General features: G+C 40.1%; 1 protein-coding gene across 10 annotated transcripts in view; it reads right to left on the minus strand.

The window, feature by feature from the left end:
• The window catches only part of Arhgef6 (Rac/Cdc42 guanine nucleotide exchange factor 6), a 110,649-nt gene extending 96,043 nt beyond the window's left edge, over window positions 1–14,606 (minus strand). For 5 of the 10 annotated variants that reach the window (XM_047535721.1, XM_047535720.1, XM_047535717.1 and 2 more), the window contains exons 1-2: window positions 14,185–14,364; window positions 12,900–12,983 (exon numbers count right to left, since the gene is read on the minus strand). In XM_047535721.1, the coding sequence (XP_047391677.1) occupies window positions 12,900–12,983; window positions 14,185–14,349 (249 nt within the window). In that variant the 5' untranslated portion in view covers window positions 14,350–14,364. Of the gene's footprint in view, window positions 1–5,773; window positions 6,450–6,478; window positions 6,498–12,899; window positions 12,984–14,184 lie in introns of those variants that run through there. The other 5 variants (XM_047535718.1, XM_047535719.1, XM_047535724.1 and 2 more) reach the window with 5 other exon arrangements.
• Between the last annotated feature and the right edge of the window lie 5,473 nt (window positions 14,607–20,079).

Consider the following 20,079-nt stretch of genomic DNA (forward strand, 5'->3'; position numbering starts at 1 on the left):
CTGAATAATTCAGTCTCTGAAGAGTTCAGTTACTTTGTCTTCTCCAGTTCCCCTTTACAACTGGATCCCCAAACATTTCTAGTCCAATTTGTTATAAAGGAAACCATATACAACTTGGTTTCATTGGTTAAAAAATTGACTCTGCTAAGCATTGAGAACACAATAAGGAGAAAAGAGAAAAAGAACCATTACAACCAGCTCTTAAAATTCTTTAACATTATACATCTATTGTCTAAAACCACAGTTTAAATTTCAATCTGTGTCACATGGACATCACTAAGCTATCATATCACTGAAATTTACACTGTCTTTCTGAAGTCTTCCAAATAAATATACAGAATCAATATGATATTTAAATGATTTTAAACATATTTCAAAACGCTCTAGATTCAAATTGTTTTCTATGATGGGAGGCACCGAGAATTTCAAGTTCAGAAAAAATGCACTTCAATTAGTGAAGGAAAGATGCTCATGATCTTGAAAGGATTAGTTTTGCTGTTGTGCATGAAAGCAGGAGCCAAGCCACTATTCATCGAAAACACCAGAAACATTCAACTTTGTTTTTCTTTCTGAAGAGGTGTGTTAAGTGTTTGAAAATATGTGAGGCTTTTACTTTTGACTTTATTTTTTAAAACATTTTTCCAAAAACAAGTAGCCTGTGCCAAAATAGACCATGGAACTGAGACACAAGATGGCTGGATTTTTGTTTTCCTATTTCAAGTTTCCTCCCTGTCTAAACTTGCAATGTAACTAATGTCCAACCTCAGAACCCTTAGAGAGCCCACACTTTATCCTTCCCGGCATTCAATTTCTTTAAATGGTAAGATTTCAAGAGGAAATCTTTCTAAAAAGCAAAGACGCAATTATTCAACAGAGTTAGCTTAACATAACTGAACTAAGTAAATGGTTTTTTTGATAATGCAATACCATTTATGAAAACCAGTCTACTAGAGTACATAAAAATTCCAGTTAAGAACTAACCTTCATTGAGTTGACTTAGCGCCATGCACTGTACTAGGTGCTTTACTTGCTTCCTCTCATTTAACTCTAGAGGTAGCATGTATCTCATAAGTGATATTACCTACCACTACCACCTAGGAGATAAGCATATTCTAAGTGGCCAACCCATGTCAGTTCAAGTCCAAAGCTCAAGATCTTAGACTCTGCACTACTGTACTGTTTTTCAAAGGAAAATAAAAACAGGTTGCCCTGACCAGGAATCAAACCTAGACCAAGGCAGAGAAAGGGAAAAGTTCTCATCATTAGACCTACACAGCATGTGCCTGACACCACACTAAAGGGCCTCAGGTGAGTATGTGTTCTCCTTTTTTTTTTGTATATACTGGGAATTGAACCAAGGGGTGCTTAACCACTGAGCCACATCCCCAGTCCTATTCTGTATTTTATTCAGGACATGGTCTGGCTAAGTTGCTGACTTTAAACTAGCAATCCTTCTGCCTCAGCCTCCCAAGCTACCGGAATTACAGACGTGCACCACAGTACATGGCTTGTGGGTCTGCTTTTTAGTATTTCAGTCTCCTTTGTTATGTGCTACTGATTTCATTTCTTCCATGATACACATAGGCATACTTTCTTGCCATTGCCACTGTTTCTAAACTATAGTAACTCCATTTTTCCTTTTATTTCAATTCTCTCCTCCTCCTTCTCCTCCTCTTCCTCCTCCTCTTCTTGTTTCTTTTTATACTGAGAGTTAAACCCAGGGGTACTTTACCACTGAGCTACATCCTCAGTCCTTTTTAAAAAATTTTTAATTAACTTTTTATTTGTTCTACTTTGTTGTACATGACAATAGAATATAAAATGTGATATATATATATATATATATATGATGGAATATTACTCAGCTTTAAAGAAGAATGAAATTATGGCATTTGTTTGTAAATGAATGGAGTTAGAGAATATCATGCTAAGTGAAATAAGTCAAACCCAAAAAACCAAAGGCCAAATGTTTTCTCTGATACGAGGATGCTAATTCACAATAAGGGGAGAGGTGCTAGGGAAGAACACAGTACCTTTATATTGGGTAGAGGTGAGTGAAGGGAGGGGAAGGGGTATTGTGGTAGGAAGTATAGGAGAGTGAAACAGACATCATTACCTCATGCACATGTATGACTGCATGACTGATGTGATCCTGCAATCAGTCTTTTTTTATTTTTATTTTGAAACAGGGTCTTGGTAAGTTGCCCGGACTGGCTTTGCATGTGTGATCCTCCTGCCTCAGCCTCCTGAGTTGCTGAGATTACAGGTGTGAACTAACATGCCTGGCTCTATCTATTTAGATACTGTGCTCCAGTTTACAAAGCACTTCCACATACCTTACTTCATCTCATCTAAGTTTCTATTTCTAATCAGCTTTGAGATGAACAACCAGGGTACCAATAATACTAACATGCTTAGATAAGTTAATGTAATTAGGTTGGGAGTGAGGACCTGAGGCATTCCCCTAGGAATAAAGTAAGTAAGTCTTGGTGCAATGAGAGGACTTCTTCTATTCAGCCCAGATCCTCTCTGACTACTCAGTCATCCTATCAATCATCTGTTGAATAAGAATTTACCAAACACCTCTATGTGCCATGTTCTATCCTGGGTGCTAGGGTTATAAGGATAACCAAACTTAGGTTCCTGCCTTTGAGAAGTTCTAAGACCAGCATATAGATGTGCTGACATATGACCATAATCAGAGTGGATGAACAGAGTGAGGATAGCTTGGCATAAGCAATTATGGGGAAGTGGATGCAAGCTGTGTAATTTAGCAGAGAAGATCATCTAGAAGATCTGGGGCCAAGAAGGAAGCTACTACCTCTTTTATGGTCCTCAGCCGGGTGGTAGGGCTTGAGGTAGTTACACTGCTGAACTCTGCATAAACCAGGGAATTGGTTCTCAACTCGGAACACACATCAGAAACACCTGTGGAGCTTTAAAAACTATAACTACAAGGTTTGATCCCTTTGGAAAACTGTTGGGGAGTACCAACTAAAGCTGAATGTACACATTTCCTAGGACCTAGCAGTTCCACTGCTATGTATAAATTCAACAGAAATATGTGTATATGTACTTCAGGAGACACCCATAAGGATATTCATAAAAGCATCATTCATAGCAATCCAAAACTGGAAATGATTTAGATGTCCATCAACAAGTGAATAGAAAAACAAAACGTTGTACATCCATGCAATGGAATACTACTCAGCCATCAAAAAGGGTAGACCACTAGTATCTGCAACAACATGGGTTGGTAGTACAATTATTCTGAGTAGAAGAAACCTTATACAGATGAGCACATACTGTATGATTCTACTAATATAAAATAAAATAGTAAAAAGGAAATTCTTGTTTTAAAATTCAGGGTGGAGTTGCCCCTTGAGGAGAAAGAGTGACTGGGAAGTGTATGAGGTTGGCTCTGGTGACTGTACTGTTCTGTTTCTTAACTGGGGTGCATATTATATGGTGTACTCAGTTTGTGAGTATTCACCAAACTAAATACTAAGGATTTATGCAATTTCCTGAATGTGTCTTACAATTAAATATAAAGTTGACTTAAACATTTTTTAAAAAGAAATACCAATGCCTAGGCCTTACTGTAGGTTAGTTAACTCAAAGTCCATGGGTGATGGGACTCCAATGTTTGTCTTTTTAAGTAGCACCCCAGATGACTCTAATGCTGCTCCTTGGAGGCAGCAGTCCAGCACATGATAAAGGAAATGAGTTCTGGAATAAGGTACATCAGTGATTATATACTGGTTCTGCTTTGGCCTGGCAGTGTGAAGCCTTTGTCTGGATCATCTTCAAACCTCAGTCTCTACCACTATATAATGTTTGTAATGCCGCCTGCCTCCCAGGATTGTTGTGAGGACTAAATAAGATAAGATACTTAGAGCACCTGTCACAGTGACTGGAACATAGTAGGTGCTGGAGAAATGGTAGATATTCAACTCTTTTTCCTCCTTTGCATCTGAGTTCCTAAGTACAAAGAAGAACATAATGCCCTAAAGGAACAAAAACTCATGCTCTCTGATTTCTCCTCCTGAATGAGTTTCTAAAGATTGAAGGAATATTATACTTGAACTAGAAATGCCAAATGAATATTGGAAATGTCTAGACCCTGGGCATTCAGCACCTACTATCCCTGATTGTGACTGGAGAGGGGGCAGATCGTAGATAAATACAAATCGCAGACCTTCCTTCGGAAAACTCTGCCCCTGTGCTCACCTCTAAGAAAAGCACCAGCCCTGTGCTAGCGAAGATGAGGCCAAAACGTGAGTTGGAAAAAGGAATAGAAAAAAAAATTAGTAGTCCAGAACACATATGTTCATAAAATGATAAATGAACACTTTTGTACAAAATGCCGTGCTTTAGCAAAAACAAACAAAACAAAATCTGGGCTGAAAGTGGGAGATCCAGGTCAGAGTTTTGACTCTAGCACTCGTACATTGTATGACTTTGGATAACCAAACTTTTCTGTTTGTCAAATGAGAGTAATGCCATCTCTCCTACATCCTTGAAAAGGACACAATGAATTTGAGATAAGTAAAAGGCATTCAAAAAATCAAGCTCCAAAGAAATGCAAGATGAGAATACTAGATGGAAATTTACTTTGTTCAAAAACTCCAATCATCTCCTTCAGCACCCCAGACTGAGACAGACGCTCTCTTGTTTTAACTGCTCCGGGCACACCAGGAGCTTACACCGGCCTGAAGCTCACTTATGTAAGAAGGGACTGCAGCATTGCCTGGCATGTAGCATAATACTTTGCTTAAGAGAATTCCTTGGAAATGTGAAGTCCAAGGACAGGCCCAGGCCGTATATTTTGGATAGAGGTACTCTCAGTCACGGAACACCAAACTGTGGCTGGAGCAAATGATGTCATCGAAGATCCTCTTACCGTGGCCAATGTCAAAATTAAGATAGGAAGTTCAAGGACAAACTAGGTTTTCCAGACAAATATAAATTAGAAAAGCAGTTCGGATCCAAAATCTTGTCTTAAAATTCATGAATACTTTACAAAACATCGACTGAAATTTATCCTATTCTGTAAGGGTTTTTTGTTGTTGTTGTTGTTTATGTGAAGGTTTTAAGAAAAATATCTATTGGTTGTATAGGAAAATATATTCCTTGACTGTATTTTTACTCCCTCTACACCTTAAGAAAAAGGGAAATTTTCATTGAGTCGCCCCTATATCAAAAAGCAATGCCAAACCAAAAATAAAAATGTTTGAAGAGACAGATAAACTTGAGGGCTCGCCACTCTAGAGCTAAGAAATGCAATAGCTCGAATACCTGTTGGGTTCCTAAATGACTACAAAATGAAAACTGGAAATTAACTATGGGCACTAGGAAATACCTTGTACAATCCAGGTCTTTCCCATCCACAAACCATTTCTGTGACAGACCAGTGTAAAAAAATCCCCAAACGTACGGATGCCTGGGGTTGGGAGGGCATCAAATTAGTATCAGAAATAGTACTGTTGACTCTTACTCTGGTTCCGGGGGAAAGAAAGAATCCGGTCTGATGCAAACCCTGCGGCCAGAGCTGGACAACTCGCCCCTAAGTTTGGCGCGTCCTAGCTCCGCGCCTCGGCCCCCGCCCCCGCCCCCTCCTCGCGGCACCCAGGATCCCGGTGCACCGTGAGGCCCTGGCAGGGAACGGACCCCGCACTGGGGCTGGGAGCCGTGGCGATTGGGGAGGAAGGGCGGCTCCTCTCCAACCAGGGTCCTGCGGCACCCATCCCCAGGCCCTCGCGCGCTCCCCTACCTCTGACCCCTTGCCCCCGGGCAGGTCACCTGGCTCGGCCGCTGCCCGCCTGTCCTCCGGCGGCTCGCTCTCTCCAGCCGCGCCGCCGCCTCCTCCTCCTGGAAGCGGCTCGCCCTCCCGAGTCACGGGGCCGGCGAGCTGGCGGGCGAGCCTGTGCCAAGGTTGCGGGAACCGTTTTACCCAGCCGGAGCTGGGACCCTGCCCTGAGCACGGCCGCCACCAGAGCGAAACTGGAGAGCTGGGCTCGGCTCGCCCCGGCGGGGAGGGGCGGCTGCAACTTTGCTCCTGGACGCGGGCGAGGAGGGGGCGCCCGTCTCCAAACTCCGTGCCGCGCCGCCAGTCTCTCCAGTCCAGGGATTTTTTCAAACCTTTTTTTTTTTTTTTTAATCTAGAGAGAAGTCAGATTCTTGTCCTCAAGTTCTTGCTGCCAGAGATGTGCGGCTCAGCGGGCGGAGGACCTCGGGGCCCAACTGGGGGTGCGGGAAGCGCGCCCCGCTGGGTGCGCTGGCGACTAGTCTGGCGAGGGCGCGTGGGGCGGCGGCGGCGGCGACGGAGGGGAGCGGCTACTCAGGGAGCCTGCCCATAAGGCTCTTTGGGACCCCACTCCTCTGACAGCTCTGACTCCCCTCCTGTCCAAAGCCAGAGCCCGGGTGGGAAAGCGGCCTGGAGGGACTGGGCCAGCGGCAGGGAAGCAGTGACCCGGACCTGGATCGCAGAAGTAGGAACTGGAAGTGACAGCGGCGCAGGGCAGAGCAGCAGCAGCAGCAGCAGCAGCAACAGCAACACCAGCAACAACAGCAGCCTGGCTAGCTGTGGCAGCAGCAAAAGCCGTGGTGGAACGGCGGCAGCCACACTGCGCATGCTGCTGCCACCGGGTTCAGTCCCAAGCCCAGGGCTACCAGCGCCTGGTCGGCCACCGGCCGCTGCCAAAGCTTCAGGCGGGAATCCGGGACTAGACATGCCTAGTAGTGGCCTGCTTTCTCCCCCACCCCCAGATGCAACTCAGAACCCCCAAGCTTCCTGTTGAGCCAGGAGACACCCAAGCAAAGAAGCTCTTGGTGGTCCTTCACATACCTCCCCTTCCTGAACTACCCTAGATGCCCTTCCTGGGCTCTCTGACAACAGACCCCAAATCAAATAGTCTCTTTGAGGAAAAATTTTAAATAGGTTCCTGATAGATGGAAAATATTTACAAACTTACTTGAAGTCTAATTTTTACAGAAACACAATGCGGTCAGTAAAAGATTAGGATCGCCAGAGTCATGGGTGACATTCAATTAAGTCGTGGAAATTCCATTTGGCGTATCATATTTGCTCGGCAGGAGAAGAAAAACTTACCAAAATCCTCTTTAGTCTAGTCAAATTGAGCAGCTAATTATGCAAAGCTTGCCCACTGGAGAATGATGGAAATGGAACAGTTAAAAGCGGTGCCAGACCATTAGACATTACCCAATCCCTACTCTAGTCTCATTTTACAGGTGAGTCAACTGAGGCCTAGAGAGGAGGCTCTGACTTCACACAGATGACAGGGTCAGAGCTTGGAAGAAGGCCTGTTGTACCATTACAACTGTGGGTTAGTTCTTGGCTTTGTGTCTATCCTCCAGGGAGGTACAGCTCTCTAGTGCTGGAGTTGGCTGGTGGGAGATTTCTCCTTGACTCATAATCATTAGTAAAGCTGCCTTACTTCTCTGCCTCCCTGCAGAGCAGCCCCTGGGAAATGGCAAATCGTCCATCCCACAGGCCTCACTTTGGGGAAGGCACCCATGCTGTTCCGGTGACAAGGCAGATGGAGTGACTCAGGGAGACAGGAGGGAGTGAGGGGGTGGGGACAGAGAAAAAGCCATACTGCTTCCAGCTGGCATTGGAGGGAAGGAAGGAGGAAAGAAGGAAGGAGTGAAGGAAAGAGAAAGGGTAAGAAAGAAAGGAGGGAGAAAGGGAGAGAGAGAGAGAGACACAGTGAAACACTAATTGAGCCCCATATTCATTCAGTGAAACCCTTCGTGAACAAAACCTCCTTTGACAAAGTAAGCTGGACCCAGGAATAAAATACAAGATGTTAGGATGTCCCTAGCAGTGAGTAGGTAGCAGTGGTAGCAGAGGACAAAGCAGGAGTACCTGGAAAGCATGAAGCAGGGGAAAGGCCTGGTGGAGAGGAAAGAACAAGGTTAGAACTTTCACAGACCAGTCAGTCCTGTGGCTGTTGCCAGAACAATGCAGGGAGGTACTACACAGGCCACTTCCAACTGATGAGAATCCTATGTGGCCCCCATACCATCAAGTCCAAAGGCAAAACACCAAAAAACATCTCTCACTGCTGGAACTCATGTTGTCATGTTGTGGAAGACTTCCTGGTCACACTAGTGATGCTACCTAGACACAAAGATTTTTTTCCATATGATCTGGAAAGTTTTCACTTGAAGTCCAAATACCTCCCTGCCTACTTCATTGTGTAGGAAAATTAAAAAGATATATTTGGTTTAGAAAAAAGAAATACAAATGGACTACAAGGGAGTGAGAGGATGGCCCAATTCATTAGGAATCATGAAATACAAGTTACAGCAAAAAATGAAATACAGTTTCATCCATTAGTTTAGCAAACTTTAAAGATAAATAATATCCCATGCTATCATGTACATGAAGAAGAGGATACTTCTAACAGTTGGTGGGAGTGTAACTTTGTATAGCATTTTTCTAGACGAACATTATCTATCAAATTTTAACACAGTAATTCCATTTCTGAGAAGAAAATATACTTCAAGAATAATCACAATCATAAACAAATTTTATGTGCATATGCATCATAACTCACTGGAATTTATGCATAATGCAAGATTAATTTAACATATGAAAATCAATGAATGTAATATATCAACATAAAAAAACAATGATCATCTTCACAGAAGCAGTAAAAGCATTTCAAAAAATCCAGCACACTTTCACAATTAAAAAAAAAAACCCTCAACAAACTAGCAATGTAAGGGAATTTCCTCAATCAGATAAAAGTTATCTATGAAAAATACACAACTAATAACATACTTAATAGTGAAAAACTGAAAGCTTTAGTCCTTAAAATCAGACACAAAACAGGGATATTCTCACTACTTCTATTTAACATTGTACTGGAGGTTCTATCCAGAAAGATGAAGGAATAAAATTAAATAAAAGGCATCCATATTTCCATCCAATCTGGAAGGAAAAGAAGTAAAATGGTCTCTATTCACAGATGACATGATCTTATACAAAGTTGAAGATAAATATAAAAAATCAATTGTATTTCAATATACTTGCAATGAATAATTCAAATACAAATTTAAGAAAACAATTCTATTTGTAACAGCTTCAAGAAGAATAAAATACTTTGGAATAAATTAAACCAAGGAGGTATAAGACCTGTACACTGAAAACTACAAAACACTGTCAAATAAAATTAAAGAAGAGCTAAATTAATGGAAAGAAACCCCACGTTTATAGATTCAAAGACTTACAAGTTATCAAGATGGCAGTATTTCCCAAGGTGATCTGCAGATTGAATACGATCATCAAAATCTCAGTTGTTTTTTTTTATTTCTTTTCCACAGAAATGGACAAGCTGATGCTAAAATTCACATGGATATGCAAGGGATCCAGAATAGCCAAAAACAATTTTGAAAATGAAGAACAAAGTTGAGGATCACAACTTCTGATTTTAAAAAGCTACATTAATCAATTCAATTGAAGAAAGAATCGTTTTTTTCAATAAATGATGCTAAAAAATGCATGTGTGCACACAAAGGAATTAATTTAGACCTTTGTCTAAATTAACTCGAAATGGACCAAGGACCCTACTGTTTAAAAATCAGACGAACTATAACAGTCTTAGAAGAAAAATCAGAGTAAATCTTCATTACCTTTGAATTAGGCAAGGGTTTCTTAGATAATACCAAAGATACAAATAACAAAATCAATAAAAAGTAAATGATTTTGACTTCATCAGAATTTTTTAAACTTTTGTGTTTCAAGGGATATCATCAAAGTTAGGGAGGTACTTCAGAGAACACTGTTACCCAGGTGTCTCAGCAGAGTTCCCCCATCAGTTACTAGCTGTGTGATTCTCTGGAGACCCTAAGACATTGTAACAATATGAGAACACAAAGATAGAAGTCACCTGGAAAACCCAAATGGCCACACAGAGGTTCAGAAGGCAGCAGCTCTTTAATGTGGTCCCTAGACCCCAGAATCCAATTCCCAACTTGGCAGCATAGTGCTGCATCTCAGGCTCCATTTTTCTGCATTTTCTTTTCTTTTCTTTTTCTTTCTTTTTTTGCAGTGCTGGGATTGAACCCAGGGGCCTTGTGCATGTGAGGCAAGCACTCTACCAACTGAGCTATATCCCCAGTCCCTACATTTTCAAACTGACTATTTCAAGCTGGCACTCATTCTTTAGATGAGTAATAGTGTGTTCTGGGCAATAGTCAAGCTCTGATTTTCTTGCTTTTAATATATTTACAGTTTGATAGAGTCAACAAAACTTCATTAAGCACATCTTACATTAGGCACTATGCTAGGCAATTTGGGCCTGAGAGATACTCTAGCTAGAGACACTTGAAAATATTTGTGGGTGAGTCTGTTTCCTGGCTACCTACAAGTTTGAGACTTTATGGTCAACATGGCTGCTTGGAGCTTCCCAGCTCAGCTTTCGGTCAGTCTCATCCCTTGTGTTCTGATTTTATGAGTCTTCTCTCAGGGTTCTAGGAGTGCCCCAGTATGGCACCTGTATATCCCCTACAGGCATAAGTAATAACATACCAAAGAACAGCCAGTGTTCATATTTTTTTGTGCAGTGATGTATTAAGTGTCTTGGATGCATTATCTCATTTGGTCCTTAAAGTGATCCTCTGTGGTACATATTGTTAACATCCTCATTATACAGATGAGGAAACAGGAGCAAAGACATGTCAAGTAACTTCTCCCACAGTCAAGCAGTCAGTAACTGACCAAGCCAAGACTCTAACTCAGATTAAACTAGGGAAGCCTTATGAGTAACTACAATTCCAGATACTGCTTTATTACCATATTTATATCATGTTCAGGTCAGTCTGAATTATCAAAAAGAGATGAAAATATGCCCAATCCCTTTTAAGAAGATGAATTATTATGATACACTTTTTAGAAAGATTTCTACCCAAAGTGGATAAAAATATTTTAAGCGCTTATGCTTAAAGGAGTAAGCATTAGTTATTGGAAAAATCCCCAACAATGCCAGACCCAGGAGGTATTTCTGTACCATCTAGTATTCTTAGAACTGCAGAGAAGCTCAGTCTACCTTCTGGCAGCTTCAGAGCACAGCAATCATTGGCAACTTCACTGTGTTTTTGTTTGAAAAAATAAAAAAAATACCATGATCTGTTCCATAGTAGACATCATTCTATAAGGAATACCAAGTGGTGATCTGAAGTCATATCTACCTCAAAAGCTGCATGCATGTGCATGTACACACACACACACACACACACACGCATACACACACACAGCTCTTAAATGGGCAATAGGGAAAACTGGAATAAGATATCCTGAGATAGGTGTTGCTTGATGCTAGGGCTAGCTTTAGGGAAAATTGTGAAGCAAGCAAACTATCTGGGGCAAAGTTCCTAGTTCTGCTCATAAGAAGAATAAGAATAACTACCACTTGAAAAATGTTCCAGGCACTTGTTTGGGGGCTTTATGTGACTAAATTCACTGAGATTTTATATTAGTCCTGTGACATAGGTGTCACTATTATTCCCATTTCACAGGGTGGGGGAGAAATCAAGACATAGAGGCATGGTCAAGTAATGTGCCAGAGGTCACAAATCCACTAGTAAGCAAGAATTGAGATTTAAACTCAAGAAATCTAGAACCAGAGTCCATGCTCAACCACTACTACTTGTTCACAGGTAACACTGTTAATGCTTTCTACTAACACAGGACACTTTTGTCCCTGGCCTGTGCTGAGAACATTATATAAATTATCTCATAGACCTTATGAGGTTGACGTTTTTAGCCCTGAATTGTTATTCAGTACCCCATTTGATGCTTTAAGGAAAGGCAGCTATTTTGTGTCCATTTTGCAGATTAAAAACACCAAGGCACAGAAAAATTAAGTATCTTGACACACAGGCAGAAGTATCACCTCCTTTTTAGTAACACCCTTTATAAATGCTGTAAGGACCCATAAGCATTGCAACATACTTTAATATATAATTGATACCTCAGAAGCAGGTTCTCTCAACTTTTCAAGACCTCTGTTCTGGGAAAGAATGGCAATGGCCTTTCTTTGCTTCCCAACTCAAGGGGATCACAGTGACCCTCTGCAGCGATCAGTGGCCCACTTTTGGTTACCCTTTGTAGGGAAGAACACCCACAAAAACTTTGTCACTGGAAGCCAATTCTCACATCCACATAAGCTCTGTCACTGGAAGCCTACTTTCAGGACTTGGATGCTCTATCTAAAAGGCATAATTTATTACCCTATGTACATTTATGCTTTCACAAATGGTGTGACTCTGCATCAGGTACAGTCAGAAAAATGAGAAGTTGTGCTCCATTTGTGTACAATGAGTTGAAATGCATTCTTCTGTCATGTATAACTAATTAGAACAAATAAACAGAAAGAAAGAAAAAGAAAAAGAGAAAGAAAGAAAGAAAGAAAGAAAGAAAGAAAGAAAGAAAGAAAGAAAGAAAGGCATAATTTAGGACTGGAGATGTAGCCCAGTGGTACAGCATTTGCCTAGCATGCTTGAGACCCTGGGTTCCATCTTTAGCACTGCAAAAAATAAAATAATAATAATAATAATAGGCATCACTTTTTGAGTTTTGTTTGGAACTGGTTTCTGGAAAATACCAACACTCCAGGAACCACCAATCCCAACTCTGGTTTCCATAACATGCTCCTTCTGTTTAACTCAGTGGCCACTGGCAGTGAAAATCAATCAAGTACTCTTACTACCAGTTTTTTTTTTTTTTTGCAGTGCTGGGGATCGAACCCATGGCCTTGTGCATGCAAGGCAAGCACTCTACCGACCAAGCTATCTCCCCAGCCCCTTACTACCAATTTTTATCAGCAGAGGAAAAATAATGACAATGAGGAAGATAAGCTGTGTAGGCTTACCTCCACTTGGAGGGTTGTACATCCTTTCAGGAAACCATTGATGTTATTGATGCAGCTGGATTCAGTTTGGGGCTCCAGACAATACTAGAGAAATACAGTAAAATGTCACTTGGAGATTGTTATCCATGCCCAGCAAACCATATTCATCATTTACTAATAACTATATAAGGCAGAGGGTGATGCTGCTGCCAATTCAGGAAGAGAAATAACCACTGAAGGAAGTGATGCAAAAGTCTAAACGGTTGGATTTTCTTTCAAATGTCACCAAACTATTTCAACTTATGAGGGTTTTCTCATTCCTTCAGCCCAAAGGTGGTAATAGCAAATTTAGAGAGACCAAGACAGTAATTTTTTAGTTCAGCTCTTGTTTTCAAGCAAGAAAGCAATACTTCTTACCTCCCTGTCCCCTCCCCATGATAATTTATTGATAGTTTATTTCCCTTGGCTGTCCTCTACATTTAATCATATTTCTCTGTTTTACCCCCATTTTATCACTGTTTCTCAGGTTTAAGAGATTATAAGTTAAATCTACTTGCTCAATAAAAATACAAACTGGTTCAAGAAGACAAAAGAATACTACTCAGTCATATTCCATGATGACCTTAAGAAAATAATTGCAGGACTCTACTGTTAAGCTTACTTGAAGTGCCTAATTTAGAAATCATCTAATGTCATGATCAGGGGCTCCCAACATCAAAAATCTTGGGATTTTTTTTCAAGAGAGTAAGTTTAGTTTCACTTTGAATGCCCATTGCATTCAAAATATACATTTGGTTTCTCTTGTTTTCACAAAACTTATGTGACATTTTAGATTACTTCTACTTGCTAAATAGCCTCTTCTTTGATGGCTATTTTTTGAAAAGGAAATTTACATCAATTTTTAGCCAACCTGTCAATAAATATCATCAAGATCTGCTATAAATCATTCAATGATTCCAAAGACTCAAATGCACCCCAAGTTTAAACATGTCTGAGGTGCACAGGGAAGTGCAATATGCAATAAGCAAACTTGTGATAAGGGTGTTTCCCTGTCCCCTATTGCCAGTGGAGTAACAGGTTATTATTCTGTTAACATTTGGGGGCCAGTTACTGAAGGATAACTTTTAACTTCCTGACTTTTTCAAACTACAAAAGCAGTTAAAAAAAAAAAAAAAGAATGTCCAACTTCGAGAAAGATATTCAAGTAGGAGATTCCCATAGCCTGAGTAATAGGAAATCTCAAGAGTTATATTATTACTGCTCTCTGGTGGCAAGCAGTCCCAAAGATACTGCAAATTGACCTTACCTTTTCCACTGATCCAGGGATAAGTCTGTTGATCAGTTTGCACAGCACTACCCCATTTTTCAGCGAGGACTTCAAGAACTCCTCCGGATCACAGATGGTCTTTTTTGGGGAATCTAAAACTCCCAAAGATATAAGCCATGTCACGATTCGCTCTTCTGGATTCATTACTGCGGATGGTACACTCTGAACAGTTCTCTGGGGCAGCTGTAAGGACTAAGCCACATCCGTGATTGCATCTGCTGTTGTCTTCCTTTTTCTGAGTTCTCTGCTGGTGCTTGCAGAGCAAAGGTTTAAAACAACTTTCCTTAGACAATAGTGGAACCCACTCAAAACGTGGGATCTGAAAACTACAGAGATCACACACAAAGATGTGGAAACAGAACAAACAGATAAGAATCCTGGATAAACTGGTTTTCTTTTTCAAAATCTGAAAAACAAATTCATTGGGATAAAAAAGGAAGAAAAAGCACACGCATGCTCTCTCTCTCTCTCTCTCTCTCTCTCTCTCTCTCTCTCTCTCACACACACACACACACACACACCAAAAAAAAAAAAAAAAAAACCAACAGTGCAAGAAGCTATAAGGAAAGGAAGTGAGGAGGATGCTGGGAGGGAGGAGAGAAAAGGAAGCAAGTGCTGTGGAAAACAGAGGTGAGCCAGCACTTCAGGGACCTTGGAAATGAGACACTCATGGGCCAGTCTGGGAAAACACTGTCAATAAATAGTGTAGCCTCGGTGAAAATCTGGCTTCTGTTAGGGGGAAGATGCCAACTGGCTCTTAGGGCAGAAAGATCTAAGCCTGGTGGGGAGTTATGCTGGCACAACAAATCTCGAAAAGTTAGGCAGGCTGAGAAAATGCCTCCAAAAAATGACCGGATGTCTTCATACTATCTCAGAGAGATGCTGTGTGTCATGATCCTTCCTTGCAAAACACATTGAGTTGCATGGTGACACTGTGCCAAGCAAATGAAGATTGTGCCTGCTGTCAGCCATCACTGTGTATTAAGCAGAAGTTAGAAGAATGGCATTTTACTTTGCAGCCAAAAAGCTATGTTTAGGGAAATAGGCTAAGGATAACATCTGACATCCTGTTTACTTGCATTCTTGAGCAATTCTTTTTCTGGACCTGGTTGCACTACATAATCCAGCTGCAGTACCCTTAGCAAAAACTCAAACACAGTCACATAAGTGGGTAAAATACACTTAAAAACAATGTATGAGAACAAAAGAGCACTTGTCCTCTGTCTATACTACAGACTTGAAGGTTCATGTTTCCCTAACAAAAAACACTTTGCATTTAAGATACTGCTCTGAAAAAAAAAAACTAGCCCATAACAAGAGAGCTCTATTATTTTCAACTATTTTCAGAACCAGTTAAAATAGTCAAATTATTGAGAAATTTAAATAAGGCCAAGTTTAATAGGATAGCCCTACACTGGCAAATGTATGCCATTCACCATTACTACCCCTCCTCATGCCTGGGGGACATCCAGTCACAGCTCTTTCCTGCTAAGCCTCAGAATCCTTTTCAACACAGTTGCAGGCATCTATTACCAAATAGCCAACTCAGATAATTCTGATAAATATTTTCAAAACTGCCCCTTCTTGCTCTGTCAGAACATTTATCTCACTGTTATTATTTGTTGATCTGTCTCCTCTGCCACAATGTGAGCTTCCTAGAGTAACTCTCATCTCCTTATTTAACACTGTTCTCAACAGAGTGCCTGTTATGCACCATAAATGTTCAGTAGTGCTAAATGAATGAATGAATGAACTTAGATGATGTTCCAGATATAGGCACTACTTGATTATAACAAGGATTTTTTTAATGACATAAAACAGTCTTGCTAATGATTTTTATGACTTTATTGAGATGTAATTAATAAATATTAAACTGTAATACTTAACGTATACAACTTAATGGATTCTGACATATACAACCCTTTTCATATTATCATACACAAAATCTAGATAAACTTTTCCATTGCCCCCAAAAGTGTCCTTGTGTTCTTTTTTTTTTTTCCTTGTGTTCTTTTAACACCTTCTTCTCTTCCTTCCTCTGACATCTCAGGCAACCAACCACCAATCTCTTTTCTCACCAGTCTCTTTAAATTAGTTGGCAAAAAAAAAGAGATTAGCTTGTATTTTTAAGAATCTTATATAAATGGAAATATACAGTATGGTACTTCATTTCATGGGGTTTCTTAACTCAACATCATCATTTTGAGATTCATCTGTGTTGTGTCTATCCATAGTCATATAACAAGGATTTGACCCCCATGTTTTGGCTGATATACTTATAAGCAAAAGAAATATAGTCAGTCAAATGTTTTATTGCCTTTGACCCATGGCCAAATCTATGTAATGGAAATAAAAACAGAATTCTTTTGTTGAGAAATTAAATTCCCCAACTTGACCTCTATAAACACTTTTATATGTCATTTGGACAGTTTTCACAATTGCTCATCAAAATTTTACTCTACAGACAACAAAATCTGATAGTATTATTAAGATATCACTTTCATTTTCTAATACAGAACAAAGCCAAAGTAATTTCAGGAACCTGGCCTAGTCCAAAATAGGTTTGAGCTTATTGAGGTCACCTGGATGAAAATCTGCTTCATTTTGGATGCTGGCTATAGCAAATTAATATAAGTAATAAAGTAAAACCAGAAAAGCAAGGTCACCACCTCAAGACAAAAGAAACAGCTCTATTAACATAAAGATTGGAGTTACGATTGGTATGGTATAATGTCAAGAAAGCAGGGAATTCCAGGGCAGTGGCAAGCATCTTGGTGAAATGACTAACCACAGAACACAGGCTGGCTTGCTAAAGGAGCCGAAGAACTGGGGGAATAAGTGTGGTGGGGGAATACTGGAGGTCACAAGGACACAAAAAGCAGACTTCAGCCGTGAGTCTAAAAAGACCAAAAGTTTAGGACCACACCCTCTGGGCCACTGAACCTGCCCCTTCAAGGACTTCTCCACCTCCCCTTCTCATTCTAATGAGTTCTCCAGCTGAGCACTTTTTAACTGATTTTCCAAAAGTACCTTAGTGTTAAAATCCCTACTCAAAACCCTCAAAGGCTCGCCATACCCTAAGGCAATGATTGGCAACTAAGGAAGTTCATAATAATCACCTCCTAGAAGCAATAAAGGAGAAAGGAATGAGTGAATGGAACTTGAACTAAAATAGGTTTTTATTTAAAATAAAAAATATCTGCAGAAAATAAGGCAAGTGTGAAGGTTAAAACCAGACGTTTGGTACACTGGGACCTGTTAGACACTTCTACGTGCTTAAAATATTCATAATTGATTTATTTTTAAATTCCAAATCTAATGGCACACTTATTAAAAGGAAGGTTTGGGGACCCAATTCCAAATATTCTAGTTCAGAAGATCTGCAATGGGGAAAGGAAGCGATATTATTAACACCCCCACTTGATTCTGCGGCAGATAGATCAACATCACAGTCACACTTGAAGAAACAAATTGATTTCTGACATTCTAGTGTACTCTAGTTTCTGCCAACACCGAGTTCACTTCAACTCCACCAAAACAATTCAATATCATACCCACTTAGTTATTTGACTGCCTCTGCCAGTAATTAATGTTTTAATTTTCAGTGTACCTTCATGTCTCTTCTGTGAAAATGGACCTGGAACATTGAAATATATTTTGCTTTGCCAGCTTGCACGGTTTTAAGTTTTACAAGTAATCGATGGTGTAGAGACATTGCAGTCAGGAGGGGTTTTACTTCCTGTTTCCTGTGCACTCACTCCATATACTCTTGCTGAGCTCCCAGCTTTCTTTTTGGTGCACCTTTATGTCTGCTCTGTGAAAATGGACCGGGAACTTTGAAATATTTTTATTTTGCCCACCTTCTGAAGTGCTGGTTCCCCCAGAGCACAATGGGTAGCTGTTTCCCTTGGTACCACCCTTAAACAGTTCTGTAGCTAAGAGTCCCTGTTAAGACAACTTCCTTGTGAATCAGCACCCTAGAGGAGCACATTTCCAGCTAGTTCCAGAGGACAGATGTTCAACAAGTTTCACTGACTCAGCACCACAGCAACTTCTCTAACATGGCCTAGATATCAGCCCTGGATGGAGAGGAGGGTTATCACAGTCTAGGAGTATTGGCTATTACATGTTATTTTTATATTGTCTGTTATTCTCTATTACATCTGCTATTCTTATATTCTTTTAGAGTTCCCTTTGCTTTTACTAAGTCAATCCCTCAATGCTCCAATCCCCTGTTATACTTAATTCTTTGTTGTTGTTATTCTTGTTGGCACTGGGGATTGAACCCAGGGGCACTGAACCACTGAGCCACATCCCCAGCTCATTTTATTTTTTATCCTTAATTCTTTATGTTAAACTTTTTCTGTTCAAATTACTATGTGGTGTCTATCGTGATTGAACCTAAATTGACATGCCTTGTTATCTTCAACGAACACTTGCAGTTTAGCAAACCACATGCAAGATTTCACCTTGTACTTTGTCATCACACAAAATTTTCTGCCTCCTGAATCATGAATTCAGGCCTCATATTTACTAAACAACCTATCATATTTCCAACTTACTTGTTCAGTTATTCCCACTCTCTGTCCATGACTTCAGATTTCCAAATTGTTGTTTTCCAAAATGATGAGACAATGACTTCTTAGCTATCACACCAATGCCACCAGCAACAAAAGAAAAAAATAAACAAATTTACATACCCACAAGCAAGATATGGTTTCCCATTGCACCGTATCATAGCTAATACTTGCTATTTCAGACTTCTAAATTTTTGTTAGTTTGCAGATATGAAATTTTCTTCTATGATTACTATAATATTAAGGTTGAGCATTTTAATATGCTTATTTACCATATATATTTCCTCTTCTGTGAAACACTTGCTCATTTCTATGCCCATTTTTACCGAGTTGTCTTTTTGTTATCGATTGGTAAATGTTATACATTATGGATACTAAACCTATGTCAGATACATGTTTGCAAATATATTCCTACACTCTCATTTCTCATTCTATGGTGCATTCTAAGGAACAGAAGTTCTTGGTTTTAGAAAATAAGATGTGGGCTGGGAATATAGCTCAGTTGGCAGAGTGCTTGCCTGTCAAGCACAAGGCCCTGGGTTCAAACCCCAGCATCACAAAAAAAAAAGGAGAGAAAATAAGATGCTTTATTTCACTCTGCTTTATCTCACTCTCATGTATAATAAAACCAGAAGTTGGTGGTTCAAACCTTGCATGTGGCTTCATAGTTATCAGAGAACCAGATTCTACTCTCCTGATATGTTCTCATACCTAGCTTCTCACCTCAAAGTCAGAATGATAGTTTATGTGAACTTGACATTCTGTGGCTTCCTCAGATAGAACTTTGACAGTGGGAACCTCAGTGGGGCCAGCAGCCACAAGCTTTGGAATGTAGCATTGCCGAAGGTGCCATCTTGCTGGGCTGGGCTCCACCATAATCACATTTCTATAGAAACACAATAAGCAAGCATTGAAACTGCCACAGAGATTTTTGTTCTGAAAAAAGCAAGATGTGGAACTCTTTTATAATAAATTATACTCTGGTGGCTTTGAATTCCTAATTGCTGTGACCAAATTTGCAAATTGTCTATACTTTTGTGTTCACTATTCGATTTGTATAATCTATACAGAATGACTTTATGGTTTTTGTAATTCTTCTTACTGGAAAATAAATACAATAGTAATTGAATTTATTTTTACTTAAGGAAGAGAGAGCTTTTGTTTGCTTTGTTTTGTTTTCACAAAGGAATAGCATGGCCTTGCAGTGGCTCTGCTGAAATAGATTCCTCATTTGGCTTCCATGACTCCCTACAATTTTCCTCTGATATCACTAGTTTCTGTTTTCTTTTTTTCTTGT

This window comes from Sciurus carolinensis, chromosome X (assembly GCF_902686445.1).
Source record: "Sciurus carolinensis chromosome X, mSciCar1.2, whole genome shotgun sequence".
NCBI classification, from domain to species: domain Eukaryota; kingdom Metazoa; phylum Chordata; class Mammalia; order Rodentia; family Sciuridae; genus Sciurus; species Sciurus carolinensis.